Source organism: Podarcis pityusensis, assembly GCF_964106645.2.
Source record: "Podarcis pityusensis genome assembly, chromosome: 9".
Classification (NCBI taxonomy): domain Eukaryota; kingdom Metazoa; phylum Chordata; class Lepidosauria; order Squamata; family Lacertidae; genus Podarcis; species Podarcis pityusensis.
The window spans coordinates 62,029,781-62,047,885 of record NC_138034.1 but is presented as its reverse complement, the minus strand read 5'-3'; the positions used below and the strand labels follow the sequence as shown (position 1 = coordinate 62,047,885).

Genomic DNA, 18,105 nt, shown 5'->3' with positions numbered 1-18,105 from the left:
CGTTTGCGCCTGTGAAAGTTGTGGAATGGCCACGCGGCTTCATTTCCCATCAGTGCACACACCCTGTAACTTTCTGTTAAAATCCTTTAACTTTTTCAAACCACAAGTGGTTTATTTTTTCTACTGCTTTTGCTGTTCTGTAACCTCTCCAGAGATGGGACGCGGGTGGTGTTGTGGGTTAAACCACAGAGCCTAGGACTTGCCGATCAGAAGGTCGGTGGTTTGAATCCCCGCGATGGGATGAGCTCCCGTTGCTCGGTCCCTGCTCCTGCCAACCTAGCAGTTCGAAAGCACGTCAAAGTGCAAGTAGATAAATAGGTACCGCTCCAGCGGGAAGGTAAACGGCGTTTCCGTGTGCTGCTCTGGTTCGCCACAAGCGGGTTAGTCATGCTGGCCACGTGACCCAGAAGCTGTATGCTGGCTCCCTCGGCCAGTAAAGCGAGATGAGCGCTGCAACCCCAGAGTCGGTTACAATGGACCTAATGGTCACGGGTCCCTTTACCTTTACCTTTTAACCTCTCCAGAGAGCAGTAATGCGCTAGCATTGTGGGAACACCTCAGAACAAGCTAAAGCAGAATAAACTTACCACTAATGTGTTATCATCATGCATTGGTCTGGGGAGGCCCAATACTTGTCGCTTTCCATGGTTTGGCATCGTCTAAAGGCACACCTGTTCTGTCTTTCGGGGTCTGAAGGAAATTCTGTGCCTTTTTATAGTTTTGGGGGTTTTGTCTGCTGCATCATGGAAGTGATTCGGTTGTTGTTTTAAGCAGGTGGTTTTTAATTTTTTTTTAGATTTATTGTTGTATTTAGGTATTTGACTACGCTGCAAACCACTCTGGGAAGAAGGGTAGTCTAGGAATAAACTAAGACAACAAAAGTTTATTTCTTTACAGAATCTTTGTGGGCCAACCTAGAAATTGCCTTCTTCAAGGATCTGGTGTGCATTTATCAGAGGCTTGCCACTGCCAAGCTGTCTTCTCTCATTGAACGTAGAAGATATCCTGAGGAAACACTCCAAGTTGTTTTGCTTCTCCATGTCCTCCGAATGCTTTATGAGGTAGGGAAGCGCTTGAAATGAAGGCGTGAGGCGTCACATGAGAGATCTAACTGGTGAAGGGACCAGCTGTAAATGTAAATCAGGGAACCAGGCAGAGGGCCTTCTCGGTAGTGGCACCCACCCTGTGGAACGCCCTTTCATCAGATGCCAAAGAACTAAACAACTATCTGACTTTTAGAAGACATCTGAAGGCAGCCCTGTTTAGGGAAGCTTTTTAATATTTGATGAATTATTTTAATTTTTCGCTGGAAGCCGCCCAGAATGGCTGGGGAAACCCAGCCAGATGGGCGGGGTATAAATAATAAATTATTATTATTACATTATATTATTATAAACCATGTAAATGGTCCCAGTGTCAGTCCCCAGCATCTCTAGGTGGAGTTGGGGCGATCCTGTCTGGAATTGTGGATGCTGCCTGCTGGTCAACGTTAAAGCAAACAGAGCTAGTCTTGAGTATACACACTGCTGCCTAAACACTGTAAATTGATGGGCCATTCGCTTGGCACCTCACTGTTCTTTCTCGTCCCCATGGTGGAAGCAGAGGAGGCTGAGGACCACATCCTGAATCTCTATGGCATACCCCTCCATTAGGAAGTATAGCAGTAAAGTCTTTTAACTTTCCTACTAATAGACACACTGTGGCATGTCTAGAACAGTCTACGTCTTTAAAAAGCCAAGAGGATCTTGCTCAGAATAGCTTCTGCATGGTGGCTACTCCATTCGGTAACCAGCTGCTACCAGGAAGTCTTGAGGTGGGGCAGAAACTTCATCCACCACTTTGGAAATGTGAAATCTGAATTCAGCAGGGGAATCCCTGCTCAGGGTGTGAGAATCTACTGCTTTTGGGGGGTACATTGGTTGGACTTGGAACTAATGTCTTCCCAATAGCTGCACCAACTCTTTGAAACTCCCTACAAAGCTCACCTTACTACAGTGGTACCTCGGGTTGCAGACGCTTCAGGTTACGGACGCTTCAGGTTACAGACTCCGCTAACCCAGAAATAGTACCTCGGGTTAAGAACTTTGCTTCAGGATGAGAACAGAAATTGCGCTGCAGCGGCGGGAGGCCCCATTAGCTAAAGTGGTGCTTCAGGTTAAGAACAGTTTCAGGTTAAAAACTGACCTCCAGAACGAATTAAGTTCTTAACCCAAGGTACCACTGTACATCCATATATTTCCTATGTTCTTATGAGATGGTTAGCTGGTTTTATTTTTGTATTAATTGAAGCTACTAAGTTATGGTGTCTTTCTTTTGTAATTGGCTAATTTTGGTTTTTAACCCTACACTTACAAATGCAGGTAAATTGTAGAAGAAGCTTCAGAATCCAGGAAAGCAACTTCCACATCCCTGAAATGATAAAAATACTGGATCTTCCAGATATTCTTAAAGGAGCTGAGGTAGTTTAACATTCAAGTGTTATGTTACTCTTGCCATCTCAAAGTTGTTTTCCAGTGTATAGAAAAAAGAAAAGAAAGTCTCTCTCTCTCTCTCTCTCTGGATAAACCAAACTTCCTTTACATCCGCACTAGGAAGTTATATTTTTAAAAAATCAGTTATTTGGCAGATGCTTTTTTTGAGAAGGGCAAAAATGAAAGTGCTAATTTTACATTTGGAACAAAATGTATTTAATCTTCAGAGAATAGAGCCATGTTTCCATATTCTCCACTTTCTTCATACTGATTTTTAAATACTTTTATCTCATGTTGTAAATTACTTCTCTGTGTCATTTCAGTTGCTCAGAGAACTCTTTGAGTTCCCTTTTATCTTCGAGATGGAAGTTAAGGTTTTCCTGCATCAAGCAGCATGCAACACTCTAAAGATGATGGTATGTATACCCCAAAAATATTACATAGCATGTAGGGTCGCAAAACACTAACAACTAGTAACACCAATGTTTGTATCCTCATAGGCAAATTTTGGCATGACCAGTGAACTACTTGTAAGGAGACAACATCTGGTACAGGATACCTGGCAGAGTTTAAGAAATGCAAACAGAGATCACCAAGCCCTTAGGGTAAGAAACCAAATTTCATACCTATACTCATGACTGTGGAACATTCATTTAGGTGCATTGTGAGTATTTATGATCAAAAGACTGAATACATATTCCCAGATTTTTAGAGGTGAGATCCATGTGGACAATACACTTGCACCTTGTTGGGTCACTAAGCTACTTCTATGGGAACAGAACAGTGGACTTTAGCCAACAGGTATAAAGAAGCATTGCAATTTCATCATAGAATATGCACAAGTGATCACTAAGGAAACTGAGTTGTTAGTCAAGGGTATTGTATACATGAATCCAACTCCTCGAAGGATTCCATCAATGGTGTCTCCGAAAAATTTTTACACATCACTTGGGAAGACAGGTGTACTAATATCAGTGTACTGGAAGAAGCGAAGATCACCAGTGTTGAAGCAATGATTCTTCAACATCAACTTTGTTGGACTGGTCATGTTGTGCGGATGCCTGATGATCGTTTTCCAAAGCAACTACTCTATTCCGAACTTAAAAATGGAAATTGTAATGCTGGTGGTCAACAAAAGAGGTTTAAAGGCTGTCTCAAGGCAAATCTAAAAAAATGTAGTATAAACACTGACAACTGGGAAACACTGGCCTGCGAGTGCTCCAGTTGGAGAACAGCCTTTACCAAAGGTGTCATGGGCTTTGAAGACATTCAAACTCAGGACGCAAGGGAGAAACGTGCTAAGAAGAAGGCATGCTTGGCAAATCCACACCGTGATCAACTCCCGCCCAGAAACCAATGTCCCCACTGTGGAAGGATGTGTGGATCCAGAATTGGCCTCCACAGTCACTTACAGCCTCACTTTTAAAACCGTGTTTATAGAAGACAATCTTACTCGGCTATGAGTGATCACCAGAGAAGAAGATACATGAATAGAATAAAAAGACAGGCAGCCTTCTTTAAAGCAAACTCAAAGTACAATACTAAGCAGTGCATTTGTTTTCATGGGTACTTTACCTGCTATTCAATGTCATTTTAATCTACACTAGCTCAGGTGTCAGAATCTCAATTCTGCTGCATGCATGAATCCAAAGATGTACGTGTGACAACAGCGCAGCTTTTAAGAGTGAGAGAAACCCCGAGCCTTAGCCATTATCACCATGTTTACTATTAGACAATAACCTGAGAATTCAAGAGTTGGCACACCTGGAGCCATCTCTTACAATATCTAATTCCTGTATGCAAGACCCTTCTGCCACAGAAATATTTTGCATCTAGAGCACATACTAGGCCAGGCTTCCTCAAACTCGGCCCTCCAGATTGAGACTACAATTCCCATCATCCCTGACCACTGGTCCTGCTAGCTAGGGATCATGGGAGTTGTAGGCCAAAAAAACATCTGGAGGGCCAAGTTTGAGGGAGCCTGCTCTAGGCAATGCACTGCTTGTCAGCATTAGGTAACATGTGACCATTATACAGTGGTACCTAGGGTTACATACGCTTCGGGTTACATACGCTTCAGGTTACAGACTCTGCTAACCCAGAAATAGTACCTCGGGTTAAGAACTTTGCTTCAGGATGAGAACAGAAATCATGCTCTGGCGGTGCAGCGGCAGCAGGAGGCCCCATTAGCTAAAGTGGTGCTTAAGGTTAAGAACAGTTTCAGGTTAAGAACGGACCTCAGGAACGAATTAAGTACTTAACCCGAGGTACCACTGTACAGCTCTGCACAGAGCTTTCCCCTGCCCCAGGGACCAGAAAGGATGCATGACTGCATCTCCTGTCACCCCATTCACACAAGCCGACCCCTACAGCAGCTGTCCTCTTGTGCATGTGTCAGAAAGGAAATGAAGAATGCATGAGATGCTGTTGACACAAGGCTCGCCTGCCTCGCTCCCTTAACCGCTTCATCGGCTAACTTAGTGTGCAATGTTCTAACAGGCATTTAAACCTTATCCAAGCAAGCTTAGCGCACACTGCTCCTAGCTGATCATTTCAGAGCCTTGGGACAAAACATTAGCCATGGATAAAGAAAGCCAAAACTACATTCTTTATTCGACACCCGCACCCCAAAAGGCCCGACGCACTTCCGAGCCTAACCTAGTTGTGGCGGAAGAGTTTAAGGCCCATCCAGGTCCAAAGGTGGAAGAACACATAAACTGGGATCGTAACCGGAAGGAGCAGGCTGTAGAAACACAAGCTGCTTGTGCTAGTGCAGCCCTGGGGAAAGTTTTCGTCCACGCTGGCCGAGTAAAACAGACCCGCCAAAGACAAGAGTGGGATGAGCACGGTCATCGTAGGGAGTGACAGGAACATTCTTCTTCCGCTTGTGCTTGTCTTTACGTCCAAAGATAATCGTCTAGGTCTGCCCAGGCTCCTCTTCCCGCTTCTCTTTGCCAATCATCCTTGCAGCCTGGGGTATCATATTAGGAATGCCATCAGTGATGGGGTAGGCAATACCCAGTTCTTCGTTAATTAGTTCATTGGTGGATTCTTCATACCTAGTAAATATAAGCAAATACTGCATAGGTCAGACTTACTGCTTTCACTGGTGTAAAGTATATTATTATTATTTACAGAAAGGTGAACTTAAAACCAAAACTAAAAACGAGTAAAAACAACCTAAAATGCTCACCAATTATATATCTATATCTCTATCTATCTACCTAGATAGATAGACAGACATATATATAGATATAGATGTGAGAATGATCCAACACAACTCCATCCCGCTAAAATATAACCAGAAAATTAAGGTCCCAAAGCTTGGGTGAATAAAAACATTTTTGCCTGGTGCCTAAAAATAGGTAAAGATGAAGGGACCCCTGACCATTAGGTCCAGTTGTGGATGACTCTGGGCTTCCAGCGCTCATCTCGCTTTGTTAACTGAGGGAGCCGGCGTACAGCTTCCAGGTCATGTGGCCAGCATGACTAAGCCGCTTCTGGCGAACCAGAGCAGCGCACAGAAACGCCATTTACCTTCGCATTGGAGCGGTACCTATTGATCTACTTGCACTTCATGCTTTAGAACTGCTAGGTTGGCAGGAGCAGGGACCGAGGAACGGAAGCTCACCCCGTCACGGGGATTCGAACCACCGACCTTCTGATCGGCAAGCCCTAGACTCTGTGGTTTAGACCACAGCGCCACCCACGTCCCTCCTAAAAACAGATAATAATGGCAAATGCTAATACTATAGAAAGAACGCATAATGGGCAACTTATTATTCCGATATGTTGTGGTTATCATGTTTGGTAAGCCAGCGGCTTACAATTTCACACCTTATAAGAACATTTTCTGCATTGGTGCATTTGCTGAAGGCTCCCCCCCCCAACAATATGGGGGTGGGGGGAGGTTTACTGCACTTTCAGAAAGATGCAGGTCAGATCAGTTGGGCCTCCCAGTTGCCATGCACCAACCGAATGTTCTAGAATAGGCATGTCAACTTCGCGTGGTGTCACACTGCAGAGAATTAAGTTACCTCTCAGGAAACCTTACCCTTCCGTTTACTGATCTTGTCCTAAAGGAATTCCCGAGAACCTTAGAAAAACTACCGGTATTCTCTCCTGGCCTCAGTTCTTCACCTGCAATATGGCGATGATAATGTTGACCTACCCTACAGGGCTGTTGTAAGGGCTTGCAGCAAGATGGCGTCTGTGAAACTCCGCGCATTGCATTGCATTTGCATTAAGCCAAAGGCGCGCGAGAAATTTATACCAAGAAACAGCCCTTTTTGCAGAAACCGCTTTTTGCAGAAAGCGATGAAGGGCGGCCTATTAAATCTAATAAATAAAAAAGCAGTAAAAAGGAGGCGAGGGCAAGGTGGAAGGCACATTCGGAAAAGGAAGGACGCAAGCGGAGAAGGGCAGCTGTAGGCGACACGGGTTTAAAATTTAAGCGTGGGACCCGGGTTGCAAGAACGTCTGGAAGCAGAATGACAAAGGACTTTGCAGTGGAAAAGAGGGGTGGGAATCAACGCAAAGGCAGCCGGCTAACCTGAGCGGCTTCTTGGACAAGGGGCACGCGAGGATCTCCAGCAGGCCAGGGTCGAAGGGCGGGCGCTGCTGTCCTTGGGCGCCGCCCGCCTTGTCCTCGCTCTCGGCCGCGGAGCACCACGCGCGCCGAGCCGCTGCCGCTCGCGCCGCCTGCCCCCAGCGCGGAAGGCGAGTCAGGAGCCGGAGCCCGGGCAGGGCTTGCATGGTCTGCAGCTGCGCCCTGACGCTGCGCTTCCGTCTCTGCAGCGCCGAGGCCAGCCAGGAAGGGAATCCGGCTTGGGCAGGATCGTTTCCTGGGTCAGGCGAGCGCTGCTGCTGTTGTCACATAGGGGGAGAGAGGGAGTCTGCGTAGTTGGTTCCTCGTAGTCGATCGCTCAACTGCTAGGTGGTGCTGAAGGACTGCATACGCTGCATAAGCTGTGGAAACTTTTGTAGAGGACGCGCTTCGGAGGAAAGCGCTGGGCATTTGTGCATTTACTTGCAAGGAAGCTTCGTTGACTTGGAGTAAGATGCACGCAGGGGATCGAGGCTGCTGCATTTGTGCGTTTACTTACAAGGAAGCTTCGTTGACTTGGAGTAAGACGCGCGCAGGGGATCGTGGCTGCAAATCCCAATGCGGGTTTGCTTTTCAGGAAGCCTCTTGGAACCCCCTGGAACTTCTGAGTAAACGTGCATGCATTCGACTGGGGCTCCGCCGCTGCAATCCTGTGCATAAACGTGGCAGATCCTAGGCATGTTCCTTCCAAAGTTTGCCCCACTGATTTAAATGGGTCTTTCTCCCAGATGTGCAGGGCATTGCAACCATACTTCAAAATGAATGAAGAGAGGGGGACTTATTATTTCTGGGTAAACAAACCTAGGCTCGGATCCTCAATACCTGAGTAGCTACAGTCAAGGATTGCAGCTTTACATGGGAGCAAGTCCTGATATGAGTGGGGCTTATTCTGAGTAAACCTCTGTACGATCAGATAGCACAGTTTATGCAAAATTGATTTAATCCATGGATTGGGAGGTAGTGTCCCTCCAGATGTGGTTGGATCCCAATTCACATCAGCCATAGCTTGCAAGGTCATTGGTTTGGATTATGGGAATTTTTGGAGCCACGTTTTCCGCATCCCTGAAATCAGTCAAGCCTCTTCCGATTTCAGCTGGCTTAAGGGGAGTCACGACAATTCAGACACAGTTTTACATCGGCACAGTGCTCTTGCACCCCACTCTGTCACAGGAGGCACAGCTAATTGGTAGAAAAAAAATGTTTTTACCAAGTTATTTTGCTAAAATGGCTGCAGTCATTCCTGGATTGAGAAAGCTGGACCACCATTGTCCATGCATTGGTCACCTCAAAGTTTGGTTACTCTGCAAGAGGCTCTATGCAGCTGCCCTTGAGGTTGGTTTGGAGGCCACAGCTGCTGCAGAATATGGCAGCTACAGATGGCTGTGCAGGCAAACGACTGCCAACGTATAACACCTTGCTCACGGGATTTGTTCAGGCTGCCAGGTGAAGTTCAGGGATGTTCACCCAAATGCAGAAGGCCTGTACAAGTCAGGATCAGATTATTTATGCAAACCTTATACAGTGGTACCTTGGGTTAAGTACTTAATTCATTCTGGAGGGCCGTGCTTAACCTGAAACTGTTCTTAACCTGAAGCACCACTTTAGCTAATGGGGCCTCCTGCTGCTGTCGCACCGCCGGAGCACGATTTCTGTTCTCATCCTGAAGCAAAGTTCTTAACCTGAAGCACTATTTCTGGGTTAGCGGAGTCTGTAACCTGAAGTGTATCTAATCTGAAGCGTATGTAACCTGAGGTACCACTGTACCTTGCATACCCAGTAGGTCACTGCAGTCTGTGGGGGAGCTTCTCTTGCAATTCCAAAGCTTTCAGTAGGCCAGGCTTCCAGTGTTTCTGCCCTGAGATACAACAGGTGCCCACTTTCTGCACTTCCCAGAATTGCAGAGTTGGAAGAAGAAATGGAATATTTTTTGCCCTGGTGAGCTTTCACAGATGGATGAATGGGTTTCTGCAATGGGTATCTACTTTGGTTTTTTTTTTTTTAATGCTGTTTTCTGTGTTTTTAGTGGGGTTTTTTTTTCTCTAGCTTATTGCATCTTGTACATTGCCTTGAGAGGTATATGTGTGAGTGTAAGACGATAAATAAAAGAGGATCTAATTGTGTTGGACCACATAAAGCTGTTAGTGCTACTTGAATTTGACAAAGAAACACTGCCCACATTCAGTCTTTGTAAGAGAACCACTCCTACAAATTGCATATAAATAATTTGCTGGGTCGCCCCCCCCCCTCCAGGTGCGTTTTGAAGGTGAACCAGGGATTGATGATGGTGGGCCATCCCAGGAGTTCTTCACCATCATCAGTAGGGACCTTTGTGCTCCAGAAGAACAGATATTCAGGCACTTCGAAGAATCACATCTGATTTGGTTCTCCCACAAGGTATGTATGGTTGCATTTCCATGATGTGCTTAATTTATGTTGCGTCCCCAACATAGAGTTTTTCTGCAGGGTCAGATCTCAAGTCCCATCGGTTCCAGAACTGTGTTTCCAACAACGGCTATGCAGATGCCTCTGGGGCCTCATGAGTAGGGCTTGAAGGCAATAGCCATTCCTTGTTTTTTGTTCCTACATCTGGTACTTACAGATATACTGCCCCTGTCAGCGGAGCTTCCATTTAGCTAAGATAGATAATAGCTTTTGAGAGATGTAAAGGTAAAGGGACCCCTGACCATTAGGCCCAGTCGTGACCAACTCTGGGGTTGCGTGCTCATCTCGTTTTACTGGCCGAGGGAGCCGGTGTACAGGTTCCGGGTCATGTGGCCAGCATGACTAAGCCGCTTCTGGCAAACCAGAGCAGCGCACGGAAACGCCGTTTACCTTCCCGCTGGAGCGGTACCTATTTATCTACTTGCACTTTGACGTGCTTTCGAACTGCTTGACAGGAGCAGGGACCGAGCAACGGGAGCTCACCCCGTCGCGGGGATTCAAACCACCGACCTTCTGATCGGCAAGTCCTAAGCTCTGTGGTTTAACCCACAGCGCCACCCGTGTCCCTTGAGAGATGTACCCCTCCTGAATTTGCTACCACTTTTCAGGCCATCGCATGGCGGAAAGAATAATGCTTCTCTTATACTGCAATTGGCTTCCTAAGTCTATTTTTCTTTTCTTTTCTGAACTGCAGTTTATCACCTAGCCCAGGGGCCAGCAAACTTTTTCAGCAGGGGGCCAGTCCACTGTCCCTCAGAACTTTGGGGGGGATGGAAGGACTATATTTTGGAGGGGGGGGGGAAATGAACGAATTCCTATGCCCGACAAATAACCCAGAGATGCAATTTAAATAAAATCACACATTCTACTCATGTAAAAACACCAGGCAGGCCCCACAAATAACCCAGAGATGCATTTTAAATAAAAGGACACATTCTACTCATGTAAAAACACTCTGATTCCTGGACCATCCGCGGGCCAGATTTAGAAGGCGATTAGGCTGGATTCTCCCCCCGGCTCCTAGTTTGCCTACTCATGACCTAGCCTGTATTACCATATGTCATTGTCAAATGAGGGCATACGGGAAGGGATTGTCTCTGCACAGGATCCAGATTTCAGAGCACCAGTGTTGCGCACAGATCCAGACTAGGCATGATATTATGAGCCCAGCTGCTTCCATAGCTACTTCTCAGTGGCATCTAGTTCCAGGGATGCAAGTCAAATCTCATCAGCCTCAACCATTGGCCATGTTAGATGGGGCTGATGGGATTTGGAGCCCCCACACCATCGGGGGGGGGGATATAGGTTCTACATCTCTGACCTAATCTGCATTTTCCAATATATGCACATACATATTTTTTTTCAAATTAGGTACCAGCGCAGGAAGACATATATTTTCTAATCGGGAAGCTGTTTGGGATAGCTCTCTATAATATGAAGATAGCTGCTTTCCCTTTCCCCCTTGCTCTGTTCAAGAAGATGGCAAACATTCAGCCAACTCTGGAAGATTTAAAAGAGCTCTCTCCTGTGGTAGGAAGGTATGGAATATTCTGCATGTCCATGTGAAATCGCATTGTGAAGAAGTACCCTTCCTTGTTTCATTACCAGAATTGCAGGGTTTACTCTGGGGTGACTAACCTGTGTTCCTTCAGAGGTAGTTGGACTCCAGCCCAGCCAGCATGACCAGTGGCCAGGACTGACCATTCGCATCAGGAGGAACACGGGTTAATCACTCTTGGGTTAGATAGACCTTATACAGTGGTACCTCGGGATGCGAACGGCATCCATTCTGGAGCCCCATTCGCATCCTGAATATAACGTAAGATGCAACAGCGCGTGCGCGGGTCACGTTTAGTCGCTTCCGCGCATGCGCATGCCGTAATTTTGACTGCGCATGCGCGAGCGGCGAAACCCGGAAGTAACGCGCTCCATTACTTCCGGGTCGCCGCAGAGCGCAACCTGAACATGCTCAACCTGAAGCGTATTTATCCCGAGGTATGACTGTATGTTGAAATCCTTTTTGCATAGTGGGGCATAGACTACAACTACAGTTTTAAACTCGCTTATTTGGAGGGCTGCAATACAAACCCCATTTCCTTTGGAGGGTAAATTCAGTAGGATATTTGAGGCGGCATGGTTAGGACTGTGTGCTAAAAATTCCCTTCAAATCAGTCGGAGTAAATGTCAGCAAATACATTTAGGATTGGAACCATTCTATTTCCCCTTTTCTCTTTTACCCATTAGTAATCTTCAGGCAGTCTTGGATGAAGATTATGAAGATGTCATTGAAAACATGATGTTGGATTTCACAGTAAGAGATGTTGATAATCTTCTAACAGTCCCTATGTTTCTCCCATGCACATGCGGGCAAGCACATTTCCTTTTTTGTGGCTGAACGGAAAGTTTTTTCATCCATTAACAACAACAACAAAATCAACCCTACTTTCCCGCTCTGAAACATACAAACCATGCAATAAACGTTACAAATCATAACAGTAAAAATACCTGTAATCTAACGGTACTAAAACAGAACGATAGAACACTTTTTATGAACCCAACTTTACAGGATAAAGGTTGCGGGTGTCAATTAAAAGCTCAGATCACTAGAACATTGGGAGTCTAATGTGGGGTGAAGGAGCATTTTGCTATTGAGTGTCGTAATCTATTGGGGGCTGTACCTGAGCCAAAAGTTGGATGGCTACCCCATTTTCTCTATTTCTTCTACCCCCTTTTCTATCTCTTGTCACACCCTTTCCCTTTACGAGATTATCCCAAGGGTTGCATGTTGCCACATCTTCTGCCTAAAAGACAATAACAATGGTTATGCTTGGGCATGGAATTCCAGAATGAGGGTGCCACCACAAACAAAGCCCTCCTTTCATTTGCCCCCTCTCAGAAGGTGACCTTCATTCCCAGGCAACCCAGTGCATCTAGCTTTCAAAATAAAAGAACGGAATGGCTTAACGACACGTGTTTGTTTGTTGCATCCCTTTTTAGATAACAGAAGAACATGATGGATCCATAGTTGACGTTGAATTGAAAGAAAATGGTGCGAACGTTCCGGTTACCAAGTGCAACAGGCAAGATTTGTTAAGTCCTCTCCACCCCACCCTGTTTTTAATCAGTTATATTTGGACAGAACTATATGTTGCAATGAAAGCTCTGGGTTCTCAGTCCTGTATTTCCTTTATAATGCTAATGGAGGGTTATCTGGAGGTGGCCAGAATCTGTGTGTGTGTGTGTGTGTGTGTGTTGCTCAACCCTTCCCTTCTTCGTTGAGTCCCCCCCTGAAAATGCTCCTGCTGGAATGTTTCCTTCCACCCCTCCAAAATCACTAGTGAGACTGGCTGCCAGCTGTCTTGGGGGGTTTGCAGAAGAGAATTGGCAAGCTCAGGACTGGTTAAGCACCCCTCTTTCCTTTCCACCAATGCTCCCCTGTAACTGGAAACCAGACATTTGTCGATGCCAAAACACAATACAAGAACATAAATGCTCTTAGATACCTTTCAGGGGTCAAAGCTTTGTTTCAGCAAAGTCAGTGGCTAACTCGGATCTTTGGTTGGGCGAGGGGGGAAAGCAACCACGTTTAGTCCTGGGGTTTAAATCACCTTTCTGCTAAAGATGCTAGGTAATGCTGTCATGAGATTTTGCTATCCTCTGTGGCCCCTTTGAGCTTGAAAAGCTCCAGAGATGGTACCTGGTACCTTTGCCAGAGGGGAAAAAGCATAGGTCAAGGTCCTAGGGCCATACATATGGCAAAACATAATAATCATGGATGTTGGATGTTGAATCATACGGGTGATACTCATGCATGCTTATCGTAACCCACTGCTACAAATTGTCCATGGTTTCACTGGCTCCAGGATGGCTGCTGGAGGAGAAAAGACTGAGGAAGCCGTGAGCAAATCTTAGATGGAAACTTTTCAAGACTTTCAAACTTCACATACGTTTTTAGGGGAAGGGGGCATGGAGACCTGGAATGCCCCCATCTGACATTCCAACAAACAGGTGACATGGTTGTAGCAAAAATAATATTTAGCAGTTATATAATTTTTTCAGATGCCTACCCCAACTCACATAAATTGCCTTCTGTATTCTTGGCAACAACCCTCTAAACTCGGGTTCAGTATAATATCCTCTGATTTATGGGAAGCTGAGAGGGTGGTTTCCCCGAAGACACCCAGTAATTTAACAGCAAAGGCACAGTTCAAACCAGGGACTTTCCAATTCCCAGCTCAGTCTCTTCGGCTGCTGTTCTGTGCCAGCTTATCTGAGGTTGGCACCATTGAATTCAGTGGGACTTAGTTCTGAGTAGACAGGCTTAGGTTTGAGCCGAGAGCTGATCTCACCAGATAGTATGGGCACAGTTGCTTTCTGCAGACTCCCTAAATATACTCTCTTCAAAAGTTAAGAACTCAAGTTACATTGCTTATCTGTTTCATGAACTGGCGAGAGTTTATTTCGATACTTTTACATCTGTATGTATAGACTACTTTGGGTCCTTCACAGAAAATCAGGCTATAAATATAGTAAATAAATGAACCGCATTAATCTGTTTCCAGGAAAGAATACGTTGATGCTTACGTGAACTACATGTTCAGTACTTCAGTAGAAAAGCAGTTTGGGGAATTCGTGCGTGGATTTAAAACAGGCTGCCCAAATGAAATTTGGAAAATATTTCTTCCTGCTGAGCTCCGTGTTGTTCTCCTTGGACGTACAGAATATGACTGGGAACAGCTAGAAAAGGTAAAACATAAATTTACCCAGGGCTCAATTGACTACTGGATGAAATATGCTATAGGAAAGGGATTGAGATGCCCTGACACTGTTATGATTTGTTTTTGTGGTTCTGCATAATTTTATTTATGTACATTGTTTAGAGGTATTAATTATTTTACTGAAATTGTGGAATTTTTTATTCTTAGTAGTTGTAGTAGTAGTATTGTCCAATTGTGAATGTAGAATTTGTATTGTATTGTATCAATTCATTTGGCTGGGATTTAGAAACATCTTAAGAGATTTCGGGTCAAATATGAAGAAATACATAAAGTAACTAAATATTTAAAAAGGCAAAATAAAGGGAATGTGTGGAGCAGCCCTCAGATTCCCTGCACAAAGTCATAAGGGGGACTGAAATATCTCGCGGAATTATGTTGGGCAACAAATGTTGATTTATGTAAAGAGATACTGAAGGATTAACTGCAGGGCTATTTTTATTTCCTATGACAGAATGCGAAGTACCATGGTTATGAAAGGTCGGATGAAACAATTGAGGATTTTTGGGCTGTGTTTCATGCTCTTCCTGAAGAAAAGAAGAAGAATTTCCTCTGTAATAACGTATTTCTTTTAAAAAGTCAAAATGAATCATTTGTTTGATATTAGAATAGGAGAAGATGATGCCAATATATTTCACATCTGGCAAATACTGCACCAGATTTGGTTTCATATAGTACATGGGTCTAAAAAAAAGCCTGGGACACAATTTTTCGCAGCCCATTAGTGGCTGTGGTGGCTCATTTGCCAGATGTAATAATGTGTTTAGCGTTAACTCTGGAAATGTGTACTCGATTCTGTCCAAACTAAGTCTCCTGTTGTATATTTTGCACTAGGAGGCTTAGTTTGGTCAGAATCAAATACAGGCAACTCCTCATTTATGTGGAGGTTACATTCCGAGGCACAGCGGATCTGTGAAATCACGTACAGTGGTACCTTGGGTTACATACGCTTCAGGTTACATACGCGTCAGGTTATAGACTCCGTTAGCCCAGAAATATTGCTTCAGGTTAAGAACTTTTCTTTCAGGATGAGAACAGAAATTGTGCTCCGGTGGCACGGCAGCAGCAGGAGGCCCCATTAGCTAAAGTGGTGCTTCCGGTTAAGAACAGTTTCAGGTTAAGTACGGACCTCCGGAACGAATTAAGCACTTAACCCGAGGTACCACTGTATACTGTATTTGAAACACCCTTGAAAAAGCCTGAAAATGCCTTGTTCTGCCCTCATTCCACCCCTTTTTTTGTGTGATTTTTGGGGTCACTTTCAGGTTTGGCACGATGCATGTGTGTGCGCACATATTGAACATGCCTAAATGGGGGGTTGTCTGTATACACTTCATTGTTGTTGTTGTTTTTTAAAAAATCCAAATAATTTTTATTGGTTTTCATTTAAATACAAGAACAATGTATAAATAGAGTAACTTGTCCAGGGGAACATTCTTGCTAAGTTTCATACGCAGTACACAAGCAATATGTTTATTTAGGCCTTGTCAATTCAAGTATCCTCTCCACAGAGAGTGTTGTGAGTGGAATAAAAGTCTTTTCTGTCTCATTTATAAAGGAAAAGAATGGAAGCCAAGTCTTGCCAAAAGTGGCCTGTCTTTGAAGTGCCTTTAATTACTCTTCTGTGGCAAGTAAGGTGTTCCAATAGGGACACATTCCAAATATTCCTTACTCAGATTTCAACAGGGATTTCTATAGGTTATTTCCAGTATTGGGCTATTGTTAGTCTGCATAGACTTGAAAGCCAGACATCACTCAGCCGTAACACACATCATTTGTAATATATTGCCAGGTCAAAAATTATGAAACCAGTATCATGATAAGGACTTCAAAGCGGTTTGGGACGATATATCAATATATCGCCCAGCCCTAATGGACATCCTGGATTCTCACCTGCCAGCTAACCCACAGAAATAGACAGGAAAAAGAAGCTGCTGAATTACAACTTATTACCCAACTTAAAACCATATTGGATTCTCACCTCATTATACATGATAAAGCATTTTTCGCCATCTCACCCCTTGCTTTTTTCTGTAAGACCAATTGCAATCGTTAACAGTCGTCACCAGGTTTACCACACCTGTCAGCCAATCACCCATTCCCACCACCTTTCTGAGTAATACCCTTCCCCACCCTCTCACTATATATAAAGGTCTGGTGACTTCCATTTCAGTGTATCTGAAGAAGTGTGCATGCACATGAAAGCTCATACCAAGAAAAAACTTAGTTGGCCTCTGGTGGCACTGTGGTTTAAACCACAGAGCCTAGGACTTGCTCATCAGAAGGTCTGTGGTTCAAATCCCCGTGATGGAGTGAGCTCCCGTTGCTCTGATCCCTGCTCCTGCCAACCTAGCAGTTCAAAAGCACGTCAAAGTGCAAGTAGATAAGTAGGTACTGCTCCAGCGGGAAGGTAAACGGCATTTCCGTGCACTGCTCTGGTTCGCCAGAAGTGGCTTAGTCATGCTGGCCACATGACCTGGAAGCTGTACGCCGGCTCCCTCAGCCAATAAAGTGAGATGAGCGCTGGCTGCAACCCCAGAGTCGGCCACGACTGGACCTAACGGTCAGGGGCCCTTTTACCTTTAAGGTGCCACTGGACAATTTTTAATTATTTTTTATATATATTTCCACAGGGTTGGGTCATCATCATCATTTGCTAAGATGCGTTCTGGCTATGTGTTGTTTAATTTCTACCATCTCTTCCAGCGTTTCTCACAGGGACCGACTGCTTCCCAGCTCATGGAATGGAACGATTCACAGTCACTATTGCGGATTTGAGAAAAGAAGATCCAGACCTGTGGTACCCTGAGGCCTCCACTTGCTACCGAGTCTTGCATCTTCCTAGATACAGCAACAGGGATGTTCTCCAGAATATGCTCCTCATCGCTCTAGAGAACTATGAAAAATTTGGCCTCTCTTAAAAAGCCTGGATGTAATTTCGCTGTCCTCTGCACCCCACCTCGAAACTGCTGTCGTTTCCCACAATTTGCTTAAGCAGCTCTTTCCATACAAGAGATATAGGTCACTGAAACAGTCCAGCAGAGTGTATGGTTTAGTTTTTATTAAGTTTATGAATCGCTCCCCACAGCCAATGGAAGTCTGTGTTGAAAATGTATTGGCACCAGGGAGAGCATTCCATAATTTTGGGGGGGTGGGGTGTCAGCACATAAAAGGCCTGTTTCCTTGTTGTCACCCTTTGAATGTCTCTTGTATCTAGAGAAGGGCATCAAAAGTTGACGGGTCCAGTATGGGGAGAGGTGGTTATAGAAGTATTGGGCTCCTCAGCCACAGAAGGGCTTGTAAGTTAGAACCTGCCCTTTGAATTGGGCTTGGAGAGAAATTGGTAGGCATTGGAGATGGACCAGAACCCGAGTTGCATTTCCACCCAGCTCACTGGGTGACCTTGAGCCAGTCACTCTATTTGTCTCCTGACCTACGTCACAGGATTGTTGTGAGGATAAAAGCTGAAGGGGGCCATGTTCACTGCCCTGTGATCCTTGAAAAAGTTATAAATAAATTATATTTTCATGCAAGTCGAAGATGTACTCTGAGTCTGCTTTTATCTGGAACGCAATGGAATGTATTGGCTTTGCTCTACCTTCGGTTCAGATCCTAGTTGCTGGCAGGAGGGAAGAGGGCATTTGGGCTCATCTTTTGCTTGCTGGTTTCCCTCAGGCATCTGGTTGGCCACTGAGAGAACAGGATGTTGGATTAGGTGGGCCATAGGTCTGGCTCAGCAGACTAGTCTTATGTGTACTTGGTGAAGACTGGAGTATAGTGGTACCTCGGGTTACATACGCTTCAGGTTACA

The 18,105-nt window shown here is 45.0% G+C and overlaps 3 protein-coding genes across 5 annotated transcripts in view; 1 reads left to right on the top strand and 2 right to left on the bottom strand.

Moving 5' to 3' along the window:
* The window catches only part of LOC308485213 (E3 ISG15--protein ligase HERC5-like), a 37,819-nt gene extending 19,986 nt beyond the window's left edge, over window positions 1-17,833 (top strand). For all 3 annotated transcript variants that reach the window (XM_081020730.1, XM_081020731.1, XM_081020729.1), the window contains exons 13-23: window positions 898-1,061; window positions 2,361-2,459; window positions 2,795-2,887; window positions 2,972-3,076; window positions 9,328-9,471; window positions 10,891-11,057; window positions 11,764-11,830; window positions 12,517-12,599; window positions 14,082-14,265; window positions 14,749-14,848; window positions 17,001-17,833. In XM_081020730.1, coding sequence (XP_080876856.1) covers window positions 898-1,061; window positions 2,361-2,459; window positions 2,795-2,887; window positions 2,972-3,076; window positions 9,328-9,471; window positions 10,891-11,057; window positions 11,764-11,830; window positions 12,517-12,599; window positions 14,082-14,265; window positions 14,749-14,848; window positions 17,001-17,215 — 1,421 coding nt within the window. In that variant the 3' untranslated portion in view covers window positions 17,216-17,833. The remainder of the gene's footprint in view (window positions 1-897; window positions 1,062-2,360; window positions 2,460-2,794; window positions 2,888-2,971; window positions 3,077-9,327; window positions 9,472-10,890; window positions 11,058-11,763; window positions 11,831-12,516; window positions 12,600-14,081; window positions 14,266-14,748; window positions 14,849-17,000) is intronic.
* PIGY (phosphatidylinositol glycan anchor biosynthesis class Y) lies at window positions 5,057-5,345 on the bottom strand (the record flags this gene model as incomplete). Its single annotated transcript, XM_081021315.1, has 1 exon — window positions 5,057-5,345. One exon carries the CDS (start codon window positions 5,343-5,345, stop codon window positions 5,130-5,132), a length of 216 nt encoding a protein of 71 aa, XP_080877441.1. The 3' UTR covers window positions 5,057-5,129.
* On the bottom strand, window positions 5,389-7,241 carry PYURF (PIGY upstream open reading frame; the record flags this gene model as incomplete). Its single annotated transcript, XM_081021309.1, has 2 exons — window positions 7,024-7,241; window positions 5,389-5,530 (listed from the first exon to the last, which is right to left on the bottom strand). Exons 1-2 carry the CDS (start codon window positions 7,224-7,226, stop codon window positions 5,389-5,391), a joined length of 345 nt encoding a protein of 114 aa, XP_080877435.1. The 5' UTR covers window positions 7,227-7,241.
* Window positions 17,834-18,105: the final 272 nt, after the last annotated feature.